The sequence below is a fragment of the Rosa rugosa genome, chromosome 4 (assembly GCF_958449725.1).
Source record: "Rosa rugosa chromosome 4, drRosRugo1.1, whole genome shotgun sequence".
Classification (NCBI taxonomy): domain Eukaryota; kingdom Viridiplantae; phylum Streptophyta; class Magnoliopsida; order Rosales; family Rosaceae; genus Rosa; species Rosa rugosa.
In genome coordinates, this window is record NC_084823.1 from 6316284 (window position 1) to 6339707 (window position 23424).

The 23424-nt window shown below is 40.5% G+C and overlaps 4 protein-coding genes and 1 long non-coding RNA gene across 5 annotated transcripts; 1 reads left to right on the forward strand and 4 right to left on the reverse strand.

The window, feature by feature from the left end:
* Positions 1-1346: 1346 nt before the first annotated feature.
* Positions 1347-3187, reverse strand: LOC133707222 ((+)-cis,trans-nepetalactol synthase NEPS1-like). Its single transcript, XM_062132774.1, has 2 exons — positions 2918-3187; positions 1347-2060 (listed from the first exon to the last, which is right to left on the reverse strand). The coding sequence occupies exons 1-2, from the start codon at positions 3152-3154 to the stop codon at positions 1500-1502; spliced, it is 798 nt and encodes a 265-aa protein (XP_061988758.1). The 5' UTR covers positions 3155-3187; the 3' UTR covers positions 1347-1499.
* Positions 3188-6568: 3381 nt separating this feature from the next.
* LOC133707352 (uncharacterized) lies at positions 6569-9503 on the reverse strand. The gene is made up of 3 exons (XR_009845065.1): positions 8799-9503; positions 7990-8065; positions 6569-6875 (listed from the first exon to the last, which is right to left on the reverse strand). It is a non-coding gene; the product is annotated as an uncharacterized LOC133707352 (long non-coding RNA).
* Positions 9504-10587: 1084 nt separating this feature from the next.
* LOC133744079 ((-)-isopiperitenol/(-)-carveol dehydrogenase, mitochondrial-like) lies at positions 10588-11594 on the reverse strand. The gene has a single exon (XM_062172213.1). It carries the CDS (start codon positions 11509-11511, stop codon positions 10687-10689), a length of 825 nt encoding a protein of 274 aa, XP_062028197.1. The 5' UTR covers positions 11512-11594; the 3' UTR covers positions 10588-10686.
* A 2791-nt stretch (positions 11595-14385) lies between these two features.
* Positions 14386-17699, reverse strand: LOC133744226 (uncharacterized). Its single transcript, XM_062172366.1, has 5 exons — positions 17205-17699; positions 16742-17049; positions 16264-16648; positions 15497-15703; positions 14386-15141 (listed from the first exon to the last, which is right to left on the reverse strand). The coding sequence occupies exons 1-5, from the start codon at positions 17697-17699 to the stop codon at positions 14386-14388; spliced, it is 2151 nt and encodes a 716-aa protein (XP_062028350.1).
* A 2668-nt stretch (positions 17700-20367) lies between these two features.
* LOC133744227 (uncharacterized) lies at positions 20368-21162 on the forward strand. The gene has a single exon (XM_062172367.1). It carries the CDS (start codon positions 20368-20370, stop codon positions 21160-21162), a length of 795 nt encoding a protein of 264 aa, XP_062028351.1.
* The last annotated feature ends 2262 nt before the right edge of the window (positions 21163-23424 follow it).

Consider the following 23424-nt stretch of genomic DNA (forward strand, 5'->3'; position numbering starts at 1 on the left):
GATTTTTCCTTAGGAGGCGAGGCTATTATAGCATGTACTGGACTTGCTTTTAAGCAAGCTTTATTGGTTTGTAATGAGTTGCGATCCTTGAGTAGAGAATTAGTTGAAGTGTTGTTAGCCTCTAGTCTATTGATCTAATTTAATCAACTTTCATTAAAAAAAAAATCTCTCTTAAAAACAAAAAGAACACTCAATATAATGACACCCAAAAAACTACTAAAGACACCCAAAAATTTAAAACCCAATGAACCTCCTTTCATCTCATGCCAATAGCAACACAACAAAAGTTAGGGAAATTCATGTAATCTACATCCTCTGTATAATCTAATGGCTAGGAAGGTAACCACATCATCTGATACAGCATAAAACTATGTGGTTTCCACATTGTCCTTAACGTTGTAGTTACCTCTGTTAAAAAATTAAAAAAAAAGGGCATAAAAGAAGTTTCAAATTCTCAATCTTGTCTTCTTTTTCTTTCTCTGTTTGTCCGCTATCATGATCAAATAGTTTCCTTTTAAGCGGTGATTATGATTTTGATTTCAGTCTTCTCTTTGGTTTTCAATTTTGAATCTTAAAGAGTTGAAGCTTTGATTTCTCTCACATGAAAGACTATGATTCGTCCATTACCCTTCCAAAAAACGCTTATGGGTTCATCAGTTACTACTTACTCCCTTCTACCCATTCTTCTGCTTTTTTATTTGCATCAATAATTTCATATTGGAGATGATTGTTTCTAATTAATTGGCCGTGTATATAATTCTTGGTTCCTGGCTTTTGCTTTAATTGTTTACTATATACATCTCTCAGGCATACGTACATTGAGCAGCTATTATCATTCAATTGTGCCTGAACTCCTGGCATCTTAACTTGGATTCTTAGCTATATGAAGTATGCATGAAGTATTGTTTGAAATGGCCATTGTTAGCGGATTTGACTTCTTCATATAAAACCTGGTCTATGGAAAATTTTCCAGTGAAGCCCAGATGCAGTCGACATAGTCACATAGCATTAGAGTACATATAGCTCAAAGAAGAAGAAAAATGGCAAATCTTGTTTCTGTTAGGCTGAGTTTAAAAAAAAAAATTATATATATATATATATATATAAAAGTTGTATCGGGTTATATGAAACTTCTTTATTTTTTTGGTCGAGGGATTAAACGAACTTCGCTTAACTTTACATCAAGCTCATTTGAAAGGAATCAGATCCCTCCACACCATATTACATCGATCAATTCTTTTTTTCGAGTGTTCTTAGCTCGCTTAATTAATTATCTAGTTATTTTCATGCAAATTACTGAACAATATATCTTTTAATATAGATCGCTTAGGGAGGAGATCGATCGATATACATATTGGTGGAAATAATCAAGACTGAAACAACTGCTTGTGATTTATTCCTATCACACAGACAAAACTGTCACATGAGTTTTCCACACAAGTGGACAACTATAGTATCACAATTAATGCAAATCAAGTCCATCATGGTTTGAGTACTGATTAGGACTTGGTGCCAAATCCGCCATCAACCACCAAATTATGGCCGGTGACGAACGCCGAGTCCTCCGACGCCAAAAACGCCACCGCATCCGCCACGTGTTTCTCCATCAGCGGCCCATTGCTGCTTTCCGAATAAACCGCTGTCATCATCTCCTTCATCTCTTCCGCCCCAAGCTTAAGAGTCTCGCTCACCATCGGCGTCCCCACCAAACCCGGCGACACGCAGTTCACGCGCACCCCACGCGCCGCCAGCTGCACGCTTGCCGACCGCACCAGCCCCAGCACCGCGTGCTTCGACATCGTGTAGTCCGTCGCGCTCTCCGTCCCATACTCCGCCACTACGCTAGCCGTGCACACTATGCTGCCTCTGACTCCCTTCCCCACCATCGCACGCGCCGCGTGCTTCACACACGCCGCCATCCCCCGGACGTTCACCTCCATCACCTTATCGAACCATGACAGGTCCAGCTCCATCACCGTCTGCACCGACGAGGCAGTTATCCCTGCGTTGCTGTACATCACGTCGAGTTGGCCGTACTTTTCGACGGTGGAGTCGACTAGCTGAAAACACTAGATGGAACACTAAATGAAATTCAGTGATTAATTAGTACAAGTGAAAGAGAACACAAGCAATTGCTGACGCAGTGTAAACCTCTCCACTGAGGAAACTTCACTGCGTGGCTTTTAACGTAGCCAACACGAGAATCAAATCCAATATGAATCAAATCGTTACAGATCACAAGTAGTGGTATTCAACACAACCACATTGACTAGCAACAATGCGAACTTGTTCACAACTGTAAAAGACCTATTCTAAACAACTATGAAACAATCTGTATAGATGAAGAATTCTGGACACGTCTTCAAATACGGTCTTGCCTTGATGCCTCACAGATCTCAATCACATATGCAAGTGATGAATGCAGTGACCAAGCAATATAATCAAACAATCAAAACAACAATGAGAGTTTTGGAAAACCTTTAGTGTAGACTATGCAACACTATTATAAAAAATCAAAACAATAACTCTACTCATAACATAGTTTTAAAACCTTTTATAGAAGACAATGACTCCCCCTCAATTCAATCACATTAAACATCGATTGAGATAGACATGGAAAGGTATTTAAAACTGTTTTGAACATATAATCTGATATGCATCCGAAAATAGATTTTTAAGATCAATTAAAATCAATGCATATCAATTTAGGATTATGCACAAAATGATATGTATCTCGAGATCTTTATCTTAAAGCCAGTGAGGTAACTTCCTTGAAACTCTCTTCATTTGATCTGCCTTTATTTCCTTTGATTCTTCGAGCAATTAGGAGAGATACTCTCCTAATTCTTTGCATGTCCTTTTCCCTTGAGATCTTAGGAAAATCATGTGTTGAAGGGAGTAGTCCAAATACTTACACTAGCGATTCGACCTGGTCCTCGTCGGTGACGTCGCAGTGGACGTAGGTGCAGCGGTGGGAGCCGATGGATGTGGCCACTTCTCGGCCCTTGGCGTCTTGGACGTCGGCGATCACGACGACGCGAGCTCCGTGGTCGGCAAAGTGGCGCGCGGTGACTGCACCGATGCCGCTGGCGGCGCCGGTGACGATGGCCACCTTGCCGTGGAGCTTCTGGAGTTGTATGGGCTGCTCAGTCATTGTGTTGAGCTACGCGACTCCAGCTCTACTTGAGTGGATATTTATCAGGAGACTAGGAAATTTAAAAAAAAAAAGAGTCGAAAGACTATGAAAATTACACCTGTCCCCTCTGACAACATTTTAATATTCCACAATTATTGGGGCCGCGGCTGCGTTGCACCGGCCTATTGTTGACTGCCTTCGTGGCAGATTATAGTTCATAAAATCGGAGTTTCGAAACAGAGGATAGGAAACAGTTCTAGCAGGCGGGAAATAAGCTGACTGAACCCAGGGGGCACGGCCGCATTGCACCACCCTGTACATCTTGGGTTTCCTTGGAAGAAATATTTAGAGGCATGAAAAGAAAGGAAGAAAATAATGTCATTCCGCTTCTGATTTCAAATGAAAGTAATGATTCCCTTGTTTCTCCTGGATTTCCTCCCAGATGTTGTAGGATGGAAGCCAGAGATTCTATGGACAAAGATGACCAGACTTGACTAGCTATCAGAATATTTCAAAAGAAGGAAGAAGCATAGAAATGTTGAAACTAGAAAAGATGGTAGTTATTCAACTGCATGTGAAAGTTCTGTTGATATTTTGATGTCAGAAACATCAGTGAAAGAGGTGATGCTATGTCCGACTTTGATTTGGGATGTAAGGCTAAGAGGAACCTGAAAACTGTAATGGTGAATAACGCAAGAACGCGAGTTGAAAATGGTAAGCAGGGTTGAGAAACAGGTTTCAGAGCTTAAAGCTCTCAGAGTAATTCATTCCACCGCAGGGGATTGTCTAGCCCTCACATTTTTTCAATCAATCATTATGCAGGCGTATGAATGTTTTCTCGCATTTATATAAAGTGCTTTTATTAAGAGGAGCAGTAGGGGGTTATAATGAGCTCAAACAACTACAAAATTGAGCTGCATGAGCACGATTGAACCTCTCCAAAACCTTTAGTTACAAAACAGCGAACCAAGTTCTAAAATCAGTAAACAGCTACAAACAAATAAGCATGCATCCGTTCATAGTATATATATAGTACACATTCTCTAACACTACATTGAAAATCTGCAAATATAGTCCACGTTTGCAACACAATATACATAAATATTTTCTGCTTATATGTTATATCTTCATTTTTATTGTCTCTCAAGAATCGAGATCTTTCAACAGACTTCCTTTATATACACAATGTTCATACTAATTCAATCCAAAGAGAAACACAACCTCATAATTATTTCGGCATAATGACTATTTAAACCGAAATGAAAACAGCCAAATACTACCAATGAGTAAACCTAAAGCTGCTGCAACCGACATTACAATCAATTATCACATGAGTTATCTGCTTATGAATTCATATCACCATGAAAAACTAATTGCGAGTAATGGCATGAAAGTAAAGCAAAAGCATTCCAATTCAATCAAAAAAGATTAAAATGGAGTTCAAAACCCTATCTCAAAACGAAGCGCCATTGGAAAAAGTTGAGTGAACCGTGAAGCGGCGTCAAAAAAGAACAGCAGCAATAATATACGAAACGGAAAAAACATAGATGAATAGAAGGAGAAGAAGAAGAAGAAGAGGAAACGAAGGAAGAGAAGGAAATGCTGTGTTAATCGGAGCGGAGGGGAACGGCGTTGTGTTGGCTTTGTGCCGGCTACGCCTTGCTGGTTCTTGTTTCCTTATATTCTGTTATTTTTGGTTTCCAAAAGTGGAAAATCTGCGGACTAGTCACCAGGGAATGCTCGGTTTATTGTATGGAAAATAATACTTTTGAGGAATATTGGACCGAGTCGGTTGGTAAAGTTTGACATTGGTCCACGCGTACCTCCTTTGTGTTCTTTTGATGTTTGAATTTTCACATTGGGGCGAGTCAATGGGTCAAACAACCTAGATAGGATAGAATTGCATATTCAATCTGCTTTTATTTATGGTCAAATTATTCGGTAGTTGTGATTTGTTGGTTAGTTGATCTAATAAATATCATGAAGGTCATTAATTTGACATACGAAATGCGTGCAGTGAGATGAAATGGGAAGGTGTGGGAGTGAAAAAAAAAAAAAAAAAGTTGAACTAGTATAGTTAGAGAAAAAAAAAATTAGTTGTTTAACAAAGCATTAACCTATGTAGGTCAATGTAAAAGATTAAAGCAATATTTTGAACCAAGCATAGACGTTCATAGGTGAATGAAAACAGTTACAGTAATACATACATTGAAGAATAGGACCCTAAGATAATACGTTTACGATCAAAAAAATGCAATGGACAAAGAAAATTCGTCACTCAGCGAAGAATAGGCTATTTTTTAGCAACCTAACAATGTGGCATTGAGACAACACATGCATCAACCCACAATGTGGCTCGTACTTCTTTTACATGCTAGATTGGTGGCTTGTTTTTCTCTTAGATCGATGCATTGGCATTTGCAATAACAGTTTGTTTAGGTAATGTGAAGATGTGTAAGGGTTCTGCATACATCTTTTTTTAATATAAATTTAAGTAGAGAATTAAGCGATATCAGTTTTTCATTAGCAGCAGGCCCGACCTTGTCCAAGGGCAGCCTTGGCAACAGCCCAGGGCCCAAGGGAAGGTGGGGCACCAATTATATATATATATATATATTTAAATATAATTTACAATAATATGTAGCGGAATGTAAAAAAAAGAACTTTTATTTTTGAATTCTAGACGCACTAACTGCGTGTTTTTTTTTTCCTTTTCTTATTCTTTGACTCTTCAAGTCATCGAGAACTGCAAAAAGTCAAGCATCATTATAGCAGAGTCTCTCACTCTTTCCAAAACGTTGAAATCAAACAAATTTCTTTTTAAAGTTAGGGTTTCAATGGTTATTCAATCCCTCAATTCATTTTCATAATTGATCCCTCCAATCTTTCTCCTATTTGTTTTTCATCTCCCAATCTTTATTCTTTCTATTTTTCTGTTCTTCTACGGTGATTAGACAAATTTTTTGACATTCCATGATGTAGGTTGAGGTATTTATCAAATAGGCATTGGGTGTTCTTCAATTTTGAAATTATGAGTATTAGAAGTTATGTTGCTTGGTTTTTGTGGTTCTGTTGATTATTCTAAAAACTTGTTAATTCGTAACTTTTCAAAGCAAAATTAATCTCAGAATCGTCATAAAAAAAAAAATCTCTGGACCAGCTATAGGCACCAAATTTTTTTTTTGCCCTGGTCATCAAGAACCTCAAGACCGGTCCTGGTTAGCAGCCTTCGCATAAGGTGCCTACCTTCTCTGTCAAAAGAAAATATCCACTACAATTAGAAACCCACCACCCGTTCCATCATTTTATTTTATTAAAGAAAAGAATGAAAAAATGCATTATGGGAGAGGGGGACATAGACCAAAACCTTTCCAAAAAACAAGAGTATAATGAAAATTAAACCTAGAAACTACTAAGGACACCCAAAAATTGAAAAACCAATGAACCTACTGTCACGCCCCGAATTTTGAATAATCAATTCAAAGTCCGAAACATGAATAATAACAATTACAAATAACGTCCTGAAATTTTTTTCTCACAAACAACCACACTTCACACCTCTCAATATTACAATAAACCAAATCCTCAATTTATTTATTACAACACACTCTCACCAAATCAAATTGTAAGGCTCAAATGAGCTTAACTCACCTCACTATTACAATTGCTGTAAATCTATGACAAATACTCTAACCCGTACGATCACCGCCCTGATTCTCCTGACCTGCAGGATTACCCGCTACACAATTTGAATAGTGTACCGGGATTGCAACAACACCAAACCCGGTAAGCTTTTGACAGCTCGTATGAGTAAACAAGAAATGAACGGTTGATTTATTAAATCATATTTCTTTTAACTCAAGTAAAACAACCAACAATCACAACATCCACGAAGAAATCCACAATCCCCAAAATCAGTCACTAAAATCACCACTCTAAATCACCAAAGATTAATACGGGATCTAAACTCACATGTTTCTTCTCAAACCCCGAAAGCGTATTTATACAAATACGGTGACTGACAGACTAGAGCTCTAACTGAATCATAGCCCATCACCTGGCCTAGGTTATGGCATCCGACATGATTATCAATATCGTAGTTCATCAACATAGGTTAGAACATCCGATACACATACTCAACTTAGCCCATCACCCAATAAGGGTTGGGGCGTCTCTTACACTCGACCAATCGTAGCCCATCATCCACCTAGTATTAGAGCATCCGATTCCCCCATACTGGTCACTATGTTGACCCTAAACTCAACCAATCGTAGCCCATCATCCACCTAGTATTAGAGCATCTGATTCCCCCATACTGGTCACTATGTTGACCCTAAAACCAAAATCGAGTACAATAATATTCTTTCACACAATAGGATCAATAATACCATGATACGTACTATTATTGTGTATATATATGTACTCAAAATACAACTCCAAAAATCACCAATCCATACTCAATCATATCATCACTCAATACCACGTCATCCATAAATTTCCAATATAATTTCACCAATCACTATCATCATAAATGAATATGGTAAATCACGTTTTCGATTTCACATCACTTAAATCATTATAAAATCACACATCTCCATGTCACACCAATCCATATATATATACGTAATTATCCGCTCAGGGATAATCACTAATACCAACTATAGTTCAAGCATAAAAATCGTGAAATTCATTTTGTATAATTAAATCATTTTACTTACCTATGGACCGTAGTTGATCAAGCCCATATGATTTAAAACAAATATTTATTTCATAAATATTTTCACACAATTACGACAAAATAAAGTAATTAAATTTATTCGGTTCGTAATATGAACCACGTGAGGTTTACTCACCTCGATATTCCCACTGCGTCTTCAATTTAACACAATACACACCGAAACCGCTCACCCAAGGAAGACCGTCAATCACCTAATCAAACATGACCTTAACTTAGCAATCATTCAAAAACTACACATATACGGAAATCCAACGGTCGGATTCTAAATTAATGATGATCCAACAGTCAGATTCTAATTTAATGATGATCCAACGGTCAGATCAAAATTATATGATGATCCAACGGTCGGATCCTCACGGATCGCCCTTAGGATCATCCTCCAAAATTATCACAAAGATCCAACGGTCAGATCTTCTTGAATCGTCCTTACTAACATCTTCACAAATTTATACGAAAATCCGACGGACGGATTCTCACGAATCGCCTCCCTAATCACTGTTTTGCATTTATACGAAGATCCAACGGTCGGATCTTCGCCCATGACCACACAAAGCCACTGGGACAGTCATAAGATCATCATATCAAAACTACAAGTCCATCTGACGGTCCTAACTTCACAGATCACAAATCTAACGATCGAAATCGATCGAAACTTAAGAATTCATAACTTAATCATACGATATCCAAAAATTGCGTATAATATATCAAAATGTTCGTATTGAAATATAGAGTCTAAAAATGCACAGAAACTATATTTTTGACCCCCGGAGTTGGCCAGAAATGGCCGCCGGAGTTAGTGGCAGAGCCGCCGCCGACCACCGCCAATGGTGTCGGGGCCGGGCTGCTCTGCTTCATCTCATCAAGCTTAACCAAAAACTCTAAAGGTATGTTATCAGAAAATGACGAGAACCGATCGAAATCTACCTTTGAAGCTACGGTTGCCGGAAAATTTGCAGAATCCGGCGAGGGCTCCGATCGACGTAAAAACTTCCACCAATCGCTTCGATCCCTTCTGGAGACTTCTTCAGAAACTCAAGGCGAGTTCATCAAGCCAAGAATCACAAGAAAAGGTCGTCTGTAACTCGAGATATCCGGATTTGAAGGTGGTTTTCGATCTAAAACGAGGCGAGCTCCGACGAACGTGAAATCGATCTACCCAGATCCGATCCTTCCTGGTCCTTGATCAGCAAGTCGAGGCGAGTCCAGTGAGACAGGAATCACGAGGAATGGTGACCTATAGCTCGAGATATCGAGATCGATCGCTCGGTTTCTATTTTGATTGGGGCTGGCTTCCAGCCGCCACCACGCGCAACGCCGCCGTGCAAGGACACTTCTGGGAGCTTCAGGAGGTTGAGGCGAGCTTGTGGATGGATTTTGGTGAGGATTGGTGACCGGTAGCTTGAGATATCAAGCTTGGTTCCAAAACGAGCTCAAACCGGGCGGAGTTTCCCGCCGCCGCTGGTGGCCGTGTCACGGTGCAAGGCTGCCTCTGGCAGCTGCGCAAGGCTGAGACGAAGCAAAAGGAAGTGGTTCGACGCCGTTTGGTGGCCGGTGGAGGTAGAGAGAGACCGAAGAGCCTTTGCTCTGTTTTCGGTTTCGGTCGAGCGAGAGAGAGAGAGAGAGATAGAATTGTCTGCTTCTTTCAATTATGCAGACATGTATGATGATTAGAACAACCGGCCTTGAATCAAGGTACACCTTACCTTTTAACAAAGTGTTTGCCACCAAATTGTTTTGAATAAAAAAAAACAGGTTATTACACCTACCTCCATCTCAGGCCAATAGCAATACAACGACAATTTGTAGCACTATAAATAAAGTGAGCTTGTTGTAAACCTTGTGAAGTTCGTGTAATCCCCTTTCTCTATCTAATCTAATGGCTAGGAAGGTAGCCACATCGCTGGATACAGCTAACAAACTATTTTCTTTCCAAACTGTCATTGACGCTATACAGTTACCTCCGTTAAAAAAGAATAGCATAATCCTTTCACATTCGAGGAATTCTCAATCTTCTAACCATTTTTCTGCCTTTTAATTTGCATCAATAGTTACATATTGGAGATGATTTTTTCTATATAATTGGCTTTTTGAATTCTTAGTTCCTCGAATGTGAAATAGGTAGACATTATATATCTGTTATAGGTATACATAGAGCATCTATTATCATTAGATTGTGCCTGAACTCCAGGCATCTTAGCTATATGGAGTATGAAGTATTGTTTGAAATGGCCATTTTTAGAGGATTTGACTTTTTCATATATACATGGTCCATGAAAATTTTCTAGTGAAGCCCAGATGTAGTCGACACAGCATCAGAGTACATAAAGCTCAAAAAAGAAGAAAAATAGCAAATCTTATTTCTGTTAGGCCGAGTTAACGTCATCCTGAAAAAAAAAAATATATTATTTAAGTTGTATTGGGTGATGTGATTACACGAACTTCTTTTCTTTTGGTCTAAAGATTATACGAACTTTCCAGAATTTTACACTAAGCTCATTTTAAGGGAATCAGATCCCTCCACACCATATTCATCAATGATCACTACACCAGAAACCAAATAAGTCCCAGTAGCAACACTTTTTTTGGCGTGTTCTTTGCTCGCTTAATTGTTCTGGCAAATTATTCAACAATTTATTTTAAATATGGATAGCTAAGGAGGAGATCGATCGATATACATATTGGAGGAGAAAAGTCTCGATCATAACCATAACTAAGACTGAAAACAACTGCTTGTGATTTATTCCTATTACAAAGAGACAAAACTCTCATATAAGTTTTCCAGACAAGTAGACAACTAGTATCTCTATGCAAATCAAGTTGATGATGGTTTGAATAATGACTTGCCCTTGGTGCCAAGTCCACCATCAACCACCAAATTATGGCCGGTGATGAACGCCGACTCCTCTGACGCCAAAAACACCACCGCATCCGCCACGTGTTTCTCCATCAGCGGCCCATCATCGCTGCTTCCCGAATATACCGCTGCCATAAACTCCTTGAGCTCTTCCGCCCCAATCTTAAAAAGCTCGCTCACCATCGGCGTTCCCACCGCACCCGGCGACACGCAGTTCACGCGCACCCCACGCCCCGCCAGCTGCACGCTGGCTGACCGCACCAGCCCCAGCACCGCGTGCTTCGAGATGGTGTAGTCCGTCGCGCTCTCCGTCCCCCACTCCGCCACGCAGCTCGCCGTGCACACTATGCTGCCCCTGACTCTCTTCCCCACCATCGCACGCGCCGCGTGCTTCACACACGCCGCCATTCCGCGGGCGTTCACCGCCATCACCTTATCAAACCATGACAAGTCCAGCTCCATCACCGTCTGCACCGACGCGGCGGTTATCCCCGCGTTGCTGTACATCACGTCGAGTTGGCCGTAGAGTTCGACGGTGGAGTCGACAAGCGACTTGACCTGGTCCTCGTCGGTGACGTCGCAGTGGACGTAGGTGCAGCGGTGGGAGCCGATGGATGCGGCGACTTCTCGGCCCTTGGCGTCTTGGACGTCGGCGATCACGACGACGCGAGCTCCGTGGTCGGCGAAGTGGCGGGCCGTGACTGCACCGATGCCGCTGGCGGCGCCGGTGATGATGGCCACCTTGCCGTGGAGCTTCTGCGGTGGTATGCGCTGCTCAGTCATTTTGTGGAGCTACGTGAATGCAGTAAAGCTCTACTTGATTTGGATATTAGGGGAATGATTTGTGGACATCTAATTATCTATCAAGTGGCTCAAGTCGAAAGACTATTAAAGTTACACCTATGCCCTTTTAAATTGACAAGCCTTCTGCTCTGTTTAGAGGTGGCAAACGGGCCGCTAAGCACGAGCACGGCACGCTTAAAAGAGGCCCGGCACGGCCCAATCCCGTTAGTGGCCCGGCACGACCCGAGTACGTTAGAATAACGGGCCGGGTTGGGCCTAGGAATATTGGCCCATTGGCTCGACCCGGCCCGAGCCCATAATGGGCCCAGCACGACATATTGTGGGCCGGCCCGTTACAAACACAAAATTTCATTTTGTTTTTAAAAATGTTGAAAAACCACAATGATGAGATTTGAATATTAGATCTCTTTATTTAAAATCTCAAACAATTCCACCAATGCTATTTATTTATATTGTCAAAATAGTGAAATAAAACATTATATCCTTGTTTTGACATAAAGTATTTTTTTCTAATCTCATAATAATACAACTATAGAATGAAGGAAAGAATAATATGATACTAAATCTTTATTATATTAATAAAGATTAATCTCACAATAATATACTAAAAGCAATATATTTTGAGTTATTTTTTTATTTCTTTCTTTCTTGTAGTGGAATATAAAAAATAGGGGCCGTGACCACTTACCCAATTTCAACCTAAAAAATGCCCACTTGCTCCACTAAGAGTTTTTTGACCCCATTTACCCAATTCAACATCTACTGACAATTTTACCCCTATTAATCAAACTAAAACTCACAGATCTCAATCCTCTCAGACTCTCTCTCCTCCCGGACTCTCTCTCTCTCTCTCTCCAGCCGGCAGTGGCGACCACTCCTTCAAGTCTTCAACACCTTCTTCGTCGACCTCGATCCCAGCGCCGGCTAGCACATCCCAAGCCCCATCTTCGTCGACCTCTGCCAATCACCGACCATCCTCAATCATGGATCACCGATCTGAAGCTCCCATCCCGCTGCGGTGCCGGAACCTCACCAAACTGAGACCGGTCGGAGATGGGCTGCAGGTGAGCGACTGGAGAAGAGGACATGGGGAAGACGAAGGCGGAGATGGACTGCAGGTGAGCGACTGGAGATGGGCTGCGTCGGGGCTGGGACCGGTAGGAGATGGGCTGCAGGTGAGCGACTGGAGAAGAGGACCTAGAGAAGATGAAGGCGGTCCGGTCGGAATCGTGCTGGAGAAGCATGGGTGTCCACAGGGGGACTTTGGGTGGCCGGAGAAAAATTCTTTTGTTTTTTTTTTTCTGATCTCGATGGGAAGAGCTCCGAGAATGGGGAAGGAAAAAAAAGAAAAAAAAAGTGAACGTTTACAATTGAACATATAAATTGATCAATTGTGTCTGTAGTGTATTCATTTTGGTTCACTTGAAGGCAATAATATGATTATTGAAGGGTAATAATATGATTATTGGGGCAATAATATGAGTATTGGGAGGCAATAATATTATTACTGGGGGGCAATAATATGATCAATTGTGACCTATAATGTATTCATTTTGGTTTTGGGAGTTTATACAATTCACTGGACGGAAAATAATATGAATTTGGGAGGCAATAATATGATTACTGGGGGGCAATAATATGGTTACTAGGTATTACTGGGGGGCAATAATATGATCAATTGTGACCTATAGTGTATTCATTTTGGTTTTGGGAGTTTATACAATTCACTGGACGGAAATAATATGAATTTGGGAGGCAATAATATGATTACTGGGGGGCAATAATATGATTACTGGGTAGCCGGATTCCGGTGACCGGTCGTCGGATTCCGGTGACCGGTCGTCGGATTCCGGTGACCGGTCGTCGGATTCCGGTCACCGGAGTCGGCGCCCGGCCACTGGTTACCTGAGGCAGGCAAGGTGGAAGATGACTTCTCCCTCTAAGTGAAAATGAAGGAGAGGGCAAAAAAGTCTCAAAAAAAAATAATAATAATTAATTGGGTAAAGGGGAAATAACCCTTAGAGTGTTTTGGGTAAATGGGGTTAAAAAACAGTTGGTGGAGCAAGTGGGCAATTTTTAGCCTAAAATCGGGTAAATGATCATTTCCCCTAAAAAATATTAGAAAACTAATCTTAAAAAGCTAAGATTAAGAAAAGCATTGTAGAACTTAATTTATTTTAATTTTCTAAATAGTTAAATAAAACTAATTTTTATTTATTCAAATTAAGATTTTAAAATCGTGTTTTATAGTGGATAGGCACGATCACGGCCCGTTTATTGACCCGGCACGAGCACGGCCCGGCATGATATGGGCTCGGGCCATGGGCCGGACCGGGCTTAATGATTAAGTAAATGGGCCGGCACGAACCCGGCACGATAATAAATGGGCCGGCACGAACCCGGCACGATAATAAATGGGCCGGCCCGAGCACGCCCGAGCACGACACGAAGCACGACTAGGCCCGTTTGCCACCTCTAGCTCTGTTTGTCATTTTTGGTTATTTTGTATGGGCAGGTAGATTTTTTTCTTTTATATAGAGATATAGAGCATGAGGAGGATATATAAGCAACTACAACGAAAGGAAACCAAATTCTAGAGTATATATTGCAAATTATTATGCTGTCTACTTTTGATTATTACGTTTCATGGCCGGAATGACTTTTTTTTTTTTGAGAAACTGTCAACTCAAATTAAACTAGGAGGAAAACTCCTTTGAGAGTACATCAATAATACAAGATGGAGACTCTGAGCCAAAAAAAAAAAGGACTAGAAGAAGAATAAGCAAAACTAGCTAAATTGTGAGCCACAACATTGGCTTGACAATAAGCATGAGTAAAATAAGAACATTGCATCTATTGAAGATGGAAGATAATGTCATCATACACACGACCAATGAAGGAAGTATGGGGGATGACTCTCTGCTTTGTAGCATGCAAAAGAGTAACAGAATCCGTCTCAATAATCACAGGAGAAAGGACTCGCTGAATAGCAAGTGAGACAGCCTCTCTCCCAGCCAAAGCTTCAACCTGCTCAGCAGAAGAAACATTAGAAACTGGAGCATAACAACCACCCAAGCACTGCCCCATATCATCTCGAATTATCACTCCAATCCCACCAGTACCAGTAGCCCCATGATAAGCTCCATCAAAATTTACTTTCACCCATCCTGCACTTGGTGGTTTCCAAGGTACAACTCTTCTATTCCCCCCATTCTTATTTTTACTATGGTGTCGTTGGTACTCCTGAAGCCTGACAGAAGGAAGCATCACAACATTGGCCACCACCGTATGCTTATTATCCCATACCCTTGCATTCCTTTCCCTCCATATTCCCCACAAAGTATGGACAAAAATTGCCCATAATTGAGAGGACAGATGAGAAGCACAATACCACAACCAATCCACAAAATGGAACTGCGTTGCTGCACTAGAATAGCCAACCCGTGCTAATCCAGGCACTGCTGCCAAAGTCTCCATCACAAAAGGACAATACCTGCATAAATGCTCAGCTGTTTCATTCTCCACCCCACAAAGTATACATGTCCCTGACTCCAATGGAACCTGTTTCTCAATTAATCTCTCCACAGTTGGAAGATAATTATTCAACACCTTCCACAAGAAAATTTTAGCTGTACCTGGTAAATTAGCCGACCATAACCTCTTCCATGAATTACGTATCTGGTCAGGAACAACGTCAGCCCTAGCTTCCTCGCTCCATTAAAAGTCGGTAAGCACTTTTAACAGAGAAGAGACCCTTAGTATCAAAATGCCAAATCCAACGATCAGTTACTCGCCGGCTACTTAAAGGAATAGAAAGAATAGAAGGTATATCATCACCATGACAAACCTGATACACCAACTCCTCATTCCATTGGCCTTCCCTAGTCAACAAGTCACTAACACGCCAGCTCAGGTCCCTCCCACCATGAATAGGTAAAAGTCAAAAAGGAGCAACCTTTGGTACCCACGGGTCAGATAATAAAACATCCTTCCCATCCCCTATTTGCCATCTAGCTCCCTTTTCCAACACACTCCTTGCAGCAAAGATACTCCTCCACGAGAAAGAAGGTGTGGGATGACTCTCAGCTTCCCAGAAGGTAGAATTCGGGAAGTACCTTGCTTTATACATTCTTGTAATCAAAGATGTCGGATACTGCAGAATCCTCCACCCCTGTTTAGCCAACATAACCATATTAAAAACATGTAAATCTCTAAACCCCATACCGCCCTCCTCCCTAGGTCGGCACAAAAATTGCCAAGACTTCCAATGAATTTTTCTCTCCTCTGTTGTACTTCCCCACCAGAACTTAGCACATATCTGCTGAAGATCATCACAAAATTTTTTTGTTAATTGAAAACAGCTCATAGCGTACGTAGGCAAGGATTGGGCCACCACCCTGATCAGAATATCTTTCCCAGCTCCACTCAACAGACGGCCTTGCCATGTCTTAAGTTTCTGATCCAACCTTTCCTGAATATATTGAAAAGTACTAGTTTTATTCCTACCCACAAAAGTAGTTTTTTTGTTAATTGAAAACAGCTCATAGCGTACGTAGGCAAGGATTGGGCCACCACCCTGATCAGAATATGTTTCCTAGCTCCACTCAACAGATGACCTTGCCATGTCTTAAGTTTCTGATCCAACCTTTCCTGAATATATTGAAAAGTACTAGTTTTATTCCTACCCACAAAAGTAGGTAACCCCAAGTACTTTTCATGAGACTCCACTACCTCAACCCCCAAAGAAGAAGCAAATAACCTCTGGTTCACTATCCCAACGTTCTTACTGAAAGTAACGGAACTCTTGTGAAAATTAACCTGTTGCCCAGATGCTTTGCCATACACTTCCAACACATTACTGATCGCCTGACAAGCCTGTAAATTGGCTTTAGCATATAGCATGCTGTCATCTGCAAAGAGGAGGTGATTCACCATAGGAGCACCCTCACAAATAGAGATACCTAGTAACACACCCAACTCAGCCTTCTTAAGTAGCAAAGCTGACAAACCCTCAGCCCCAAGTAAAAACAGATAAGGTGAGAGAGGATCACCTTTCCTTAAACCTCTTGTTGGAACCACATATCCACGAGGCTTACCCCACACTTGAAATGAGTACCTAACAGTAGTAACACACTACATAACCATCTGGATCCAACTAGTAGCGAATCCCATCCGTTCCATAACCTTTTGCAAGAAACACCACTCTAACCGGTCATACGCCTTACTCAAATCCAATTTAAGAGCCATGAACTCATCACCTGATCTTTTATTATGAATAAAATGTGCCAACTCATTAGCTGCCAGCGTGTTGTCGGTAATCAGTCTACCTGGAATAAATGCACTCTGAAATGGTGAAATAATCTGAGGCAATAACATCTTTAGTCTATTAGCAATAACCTTGGAGCATAACTTGTAAATCACATTACATAATGCTATAGGTCTCAAATCTGCCATAGTCTCTGGAGAATCAACCTTAGGAATCAGACAGATGTGCGTGAAATTAATCTGTTTGAGTAACTGACCAGAATGCAAAAAGTTATGAACAGCCTCTGTTACATCTGTACCAATACTCTCCCAATAGTGCTGAAAAAATAAGGGCGGCATTCCATCCGGTCCAGGTGACTTGGTTGGATACATTTGAAACAATGCTTCCCTTACCTCCTCACTATTACCTCCTCACTACTATAAGGAGTACAAAGAGATAAATTCATATCTTCCGAAACCGAAGGAATGATAGCCTGTAAAGTCTCCTCTAATGCAGTAGAATCAACAACTCCTGCTTTATACATATTCTCAAAATAATGCACGACAATGTTTTCCAACCCTTCATCATCCTCATACCAATCACCTGCCTCATCATGCAGGCCACTGATAAAAAATTTCCGTTTTCTATTGGACGCTTTACGGTAAAAGAAACCTGTATTCCTGTCCCCATCCTTGAGCCATGAAACTCTAGCTCTCTGACACCAATAAGTCTCCTCCTCCGAAAGCAAAGCTTCTAGCCTTTCCAACAAAGCATTCTTCTCAGCCTGCAAAACCGGTGAGCTAGACAGCCCCAACAGCTCCTCTAACCTACCACGGATTGCATTGATATCCCCAAAGAAAGGACGTTGCCATTTATCCAAGGCAATACTTGTATTTTCAATTTTCTTGGCAACCAAAAACATTGGCTACCACGAGATTGGCTTGTGCCATTGTTCTTGCACCAATTCATGGCATCTGTCATACTGCAGCCATAAAGCTTCGAACCAGAATCGATAGAACCGCTTCCTCACTACAATCGGACTTGCGCTAACTCGGAGCAAAATTGGAATGTGATCCGATTTACTGGGCGGTAGATGGATCACTCTGGAATGCGAAAAGCAATCAAGCCAGGCCGCTGTGACCACCACTCTATCCAGCCTAACCTTAGTTTCAGAATCGCTCCAAGTATACGGGCAACCATGAAAACCTAACTCCACCAACTCAGCATAACTTAGGGCTTCTCGGAAGCCCCGCATCTGACTTTTCTGCCTCAATCTCCCAACCAGTTTCTCCTATGAATGCACAATCTCATTGAAGTCACCAAGAACCACCCAAGGTAGTGAATCATCGTCACTTAAAGACCGAATCAAGTTCCACGACTCTTGTCTTTCTGTCGCCGAAGGATTGCCGTAAAAACACGTAAGTCTCCACTGGATCGATCCATTGTCATCGTCCACCACCGCTTCAATGAACCGTGCATGTGAGGGCTGACGAATATGAACCCTAGTTTCCTCATTCCAGAACAAACCCAACCCTTCGGATTGGCCTACACTTAAAAAACCCTCTGCATGATCAAACCCTAGAGTCCGCTACAGCCTCCCAAACTCTTCCTTCTCTCTGATCTTCGTTTCAATCAGAAAGACGATCGCTGGCTTGTGCTGTGAGATCAAAGTTTTCAAAGCACGCCTTGTAGAGGGATTGCAAATCCCTCGGCAATTCCAGAACAGGATGTCCATGGCTTGGAAAAATTTAGATCGAAGAAACCTAGGTTTCTGATCACAGCCCTAGTCTTCAGAGAAGCCCTAGGTCAAAAACTGTCAACAACGTTAGTTATTACCGGAATGACTATTTTAGATGTATTTTATTTGTTGCAATGATAAAATATAGATGTATTTTGATGAGTGAAATGAGAGTAAAGTGAAATGTTTTTTTTGTAGTTTTCAGATTAAATGAGAACATCAATGACATGAGCAAAATTATATTTGTTGCATATAATGTTTACAGTCAACACCAGGAATAACAATATCTATTGTCTAAAAAAAAAAAATAATAATAAAATCAAATTTGAAACAACAGATTTTAACTTTCAACTACCTAAACACCACTGCTTCAAATAATCTATCCATGGTACGTATTAACCAACTCAAAACAACATAAATAAGCGAAGGCAGTGGTCCTACATGCAAAAAGAAAAATTTAATAACAACATATTGTGTATTATCAAATTAAAAAACATATAATATACTTGCCTTTTTAATTTTGGGCTGAGGAAGCTCTCTAAACCCTAAGCAAAAGATGTTTGCTCTTCTCCAATTCTCTTTTTCTTGTTCGGTGGCGCTCCAATGTCACCTGCTGTCTTTGTGACGCTGCCGGACGGGGAATGATCAAACTATGATCCTTTTAACCTCTGGGGTGGCCTGGTTCGTGGTGTTGATGGGGAGTTCAGTCTTTCCAATCGAGGCAGATCTATGTGGTGATGTTTTTATGTACATCATTTCAGGGTGAGCGAAGGCAGTAGACTGGATTTCAGGGTGCTTTAATTATGAGTTGTGATAGAAATTAGCTCTGCGTTCTGGTCGATCGAGTACAGGGAATCTTGATATTTCCTATAATCGTTAACCTTGGGAATATATACCTGACTACATCAACAACTTGGATGACCTATATGCAGCTGAGTTTGAAGCCACCAATATCATATACATATCTATCGATATAGATACATATGTATTTATCTGTGTAATTTCCAGTCATCAAGCTCCTATACATGTTATTTTTGGGTATAATGCTCCGGTATATTTTGACATGTGCGTATTTATTTATACCATTGATCAAGGGAGTTCAATTTTACCTTATATTGAGAGGGAGAGAGGATAGAGGAACTGTGACGATGGGAGAGATTCATAGTTTTCTTTTCAGTTTGTTAGAAGGGCAAAATAGGATTTTAAAATGTTTAAAAATAAGAGGAGGGTCCAAATAACCATATTGGAGGTATGAATAGAAGCACTATTTTTTCTCTATACACCTTACCTTTATCTCCAACCTCCACGTCAAAGAGAGACTCATTTTGCTGCGAATCATGTATGTAGCCGAATCCACCATCATCCTCGTTCTCCTCTTGAAGCCATTGTGAACTGTCTTTTCACATTGTCTACAGTCTCTTTCAGAGAGAGATTACTACGGCGAACCATAGATCGAGAATGAACATGACAATATTTTGATGCTGATATGATATTGATATGGGTTCATTAAATCTTAAAAGTTTCAACTAGAATCTGGAGGTGATTGGTCTTGGTATTTGAAGAGAAAATCATATCATAATTGGAGAAAAAATCAATTATGGGCCAGAGAGTTCAGTTATAATTCTCTATGTGCTTATAAAAGAGGTCATATCGTTCAATGTTTTAATAAGATTTAGTATCACAAAATTCATTCACTTGTTCTGTTAATTAACAATATTCAAAACAAACCAACGATGAATCAAACAAAGCATTGAAGCTAAAAACACTAAGGCATACTGTGCCGCTCTCCAACCAAACCCTAAACAGCAACTGCTACATATTCCGATCCAATCTCCATTCCCGCTCAATTATCATGTCTGTCATCGACGATGTCACTGCAAGTTTTGCAACGTCCCTGGCCCTTGCCGGAGGTGATGTTGTCGATCTCTCCCACATGGCTGAGGCCAACGTGAGGCGAGGTTCTCAGGCCTATCTACTTGCAAGGTCTCTGACGGCGAAACCTTTTGGTGGAGCCTATCTCCAGCGGCATCTCCGCCGCGTTTGGGTGTTAGAACAAGGTTTCAAGGTTCAGGACCGATCCCAAAACCGCTTTGTGATTGCTTTCGATCTTAGGAAAGACAAAAACAAGGTTATCAAGGGAGGTCCCTGGTACTTTAACAGAGCTCCAATCATAATGCAAGACTATGATGGGCTCTCCTCGCTGCAATCGATCAATCTGAACACGTTGTATTTCTGGGTGAAGATTACCAACATCCCACTAGCGTTCGAGGTCAAGGAAACCATCATCAATGTCGCCTCGATTGCGGGCAGATTTCTGGAGTTTGATCGTAGGTTGTTTGATACAACAGGTACAATTCGGGTTCATGTAGCCCATGATATCACAAAACCCTTCTTTCTCAAGAAAACCATCAAGCTAGCTCCGGGGGTGATAGAGGAAATTACCTTCTTCTATGAAAACCTAATTGGAAGATGTCGAAAATGTAATCTTATTTTCCATGAAGCCGGAACCTGCTTGATAGCTACTCCTCCCAAGACTAAACCGATTGCAGCTTCTCCCAAACACATGAACCTGGTGAACTCCTTCCTTGGCTTTAAGGAGCCACTGTTCACTAATGGCCTTTTTAAATTTCAAGGTACACAAATGTAGGGATGGCAATAATCCCCATCGGGTAGGGTACCCATCGGGTATTCAACCCTAATGGGGAGAAATTCGGGGGAAATTGGGTAATGGGGATGAGGATCCCCAATATTCGAATTTTGAAATCGGGTATGGGGCGGGGATGGTATTTTGATCCCCATCCCCATACCCACCCAATAAGAATTATCTAATATATATATATATATATATATATATATATATATATAATATTTTTTTGATATTATTTATAAATAAATATCTATGTAAACTTCATCATTTTGTCAATATTTAAATTCTGTCAATATATTTTTGATATTATTCAATTCACCTTGTTGGAGTAAATGAGTAAGTTGTTAGGTTACACTAAGCAGTTGATTGTGGAATTTTTTTGTCGAATGCAAACTTTTATTGTTCTTTTTTAAGCGAGACTTGTATTTGTTTTTGTTTAATTGAAATAAAGAATTTATTTTATGTTGATGTTTGATTTTAACTTCATATTTTACAATTAATAATTATTTGTATGAATTTTTATATAATAAATTAATAATATTGTTAATGAGGCGTACAGGGACCTAATCCCCAATAGGGATGGGGACGTGGAATCCCCAGTTTCTTATTATGGGGATTGGGGCGGGTAAGGGGATGGGGAACGAAGTCGGGTATGTGGATGGTAATTTAATCCCCTTACCCTACCCTCCCCATTGCCATCCCTACTGACAAATGTAGGTTCTCCCAGTAGCAAGAAACTTGTTTGGGAACCCGGAGAGTTCGAAAGGTCGTAGACCATTGTCATCAAGCAATCACATCTACATTCGGGCATTCGGGCATGCAGAGTGAGGAAGAAAATGAGGACCAAGCTCTTGCCTTAGTCCCCATCAAGAATGAAAAGCATAATGAAAAGAGAGGCAGACCTTCTTCTCCTTTCACTTCTCCAAAGAAACTCAAAGTCTTTCTTGAGAATATGCAGGACCAACATGCAAGTGATAATGCGACAAAGAAGATCAAGATGCCTGAGTTCCCATCAAAGTTTACTGCTAAGTCTTTAGGCCTCATTGAAACCCCGGGAGGAATGTTAGTTCCTAAAGAAGTAATGATGCCAATTGCAGCCCTGCCAACTGACAATGCAAAGGAGCAAAATAGTAAGAAGAAGAGGGGACGACCTCTTGGAGCCAAAAACAAAAATCCATCCAAAGCATCAACAGCAAAGAAGGTTAATGCTGAAGAAGTTCTGAGTGTCTTGTACTCGAAGAAATCTCCTAGCCCTAGGACCGAGCACAAAGAGAAAATTTAGTTTTTATTTTGAACTATGCCTATGTCTATGTCCTAGTGCTATCATAGATAGTATAGGCTTGCTTTAATAAGTGAGCACCGGATGTCAAATGAATGGTCTAGTACTATGTACCATGTGTTATCTCCACAACCTCTTGCCTATCTATGAATGGTAGCGGAAGGGTATGTAATGGCCATTCTGGCTTGAGTTTAGTAATGCAATCATTGATGGATTGATTCAAAAAAAAAAAAAACGATGAATCAAACAAAGTATTTCTTCCCATAAATCAAAGGCATTGACGAGATAGAGGGCTTTTGTGCAATAATAGTTTTTTTTTTCTTTTCAGATTTCTAGAAGGACAAAGTTGGAAATGAAATTGTTCAAAAATCATGGGAGGTGTACATACCAATTAAGGAGGTATGAATAAAATTTTCCTTACATTTTTCTGAGACAAAGCTAGGTTTTCATGATGAGCATATAATTGAACTTGCTGTTTAGGATGAAATTACCATTCTTCTTTTAAAGAAAGATAGAATTTATTATACTAATACATACGTGTGTGTATCCATAAAATGACATACTAATACATACGTGTGTATAGAATTTATTATACTAATACATACTAATTTTTTTGAAATAAAAATTGCATTGAAACAAATCAACGAGTACACTCATTTAGAATGACATCCCTTATACACTCAGGAGCATAACCAAACCAAGTTTGGCTGACATTATTACAAGCTATACACCGCTTGTTGTTTACATGAGTTATAAACAAATAAAATAAAATAAAAACTTCTTATTTATTTGGGATTAAACATGAGTTGACATAACTACCACCTTCCTCCCCACTCGTTGGTTGTTTGATATAATTTTGTATCATAATAATCTAATACCAGGGTTTGATCTTGTTAAATATTCCTGGTCCATAGGTAGAAATGAATATCTCAACGATGAGGGAAAACTGCATCCATATAAATGAGGTGATCGAAAGAAAAGCG

Bases quoted from the DNA above. Each gene is read 5' to 3' on its own strand.
- LOC133707222 (XM_062132774.1), bottom strand. From the start codon at position 3,154: ATGACTGAGCAGCCCATACAACTCCAGAAGCTCCACGGCAAGGTGGCC. The intron at 2,061-2,917 runs GTGTAAGTATTT...TAGTGTTTTCAG, and splicing joins AGGACCAGGTCGAATCGCTA to CTAGTCGACTCCACCGTCGA.
- LOC133744079 (XM_062172213.1), bottom strand. From the start codon at position 11,511: ATGACTGAGCAGCGCATACCACCGCAGAAGCTCCACGGCAAGGTGGCC.
- LOC133744226 (XM_062172366.1), bottom strand. From the start codon at position 17,699: ATGTTTTTGGTTGCCAAGAAAATTGAAAATACAAGTATTGCCTTGGAT. The intron at 17,050-17,204 runs GTAATAGTGAGG...CATTCTGGTCAG, and splicing joins CTCCTTATAGTAGTGAGGAG to TTACTCAAACAGATTAATTT. The intron at 15,142-15,496 runs GTACCAAAGGTT...TTCTTGTGGAAG, and splicing joins TTTTATTATCTGACCCGTGG to GTGTTGAATAATTATCTTCC.
- LOC133744227 (XM_062172367.1), top strand. From the start codon at position 20,368: ATGTCTGTCATCGACGATGTCACTGCAAGTTTTGCAACGTCCCTGGCC.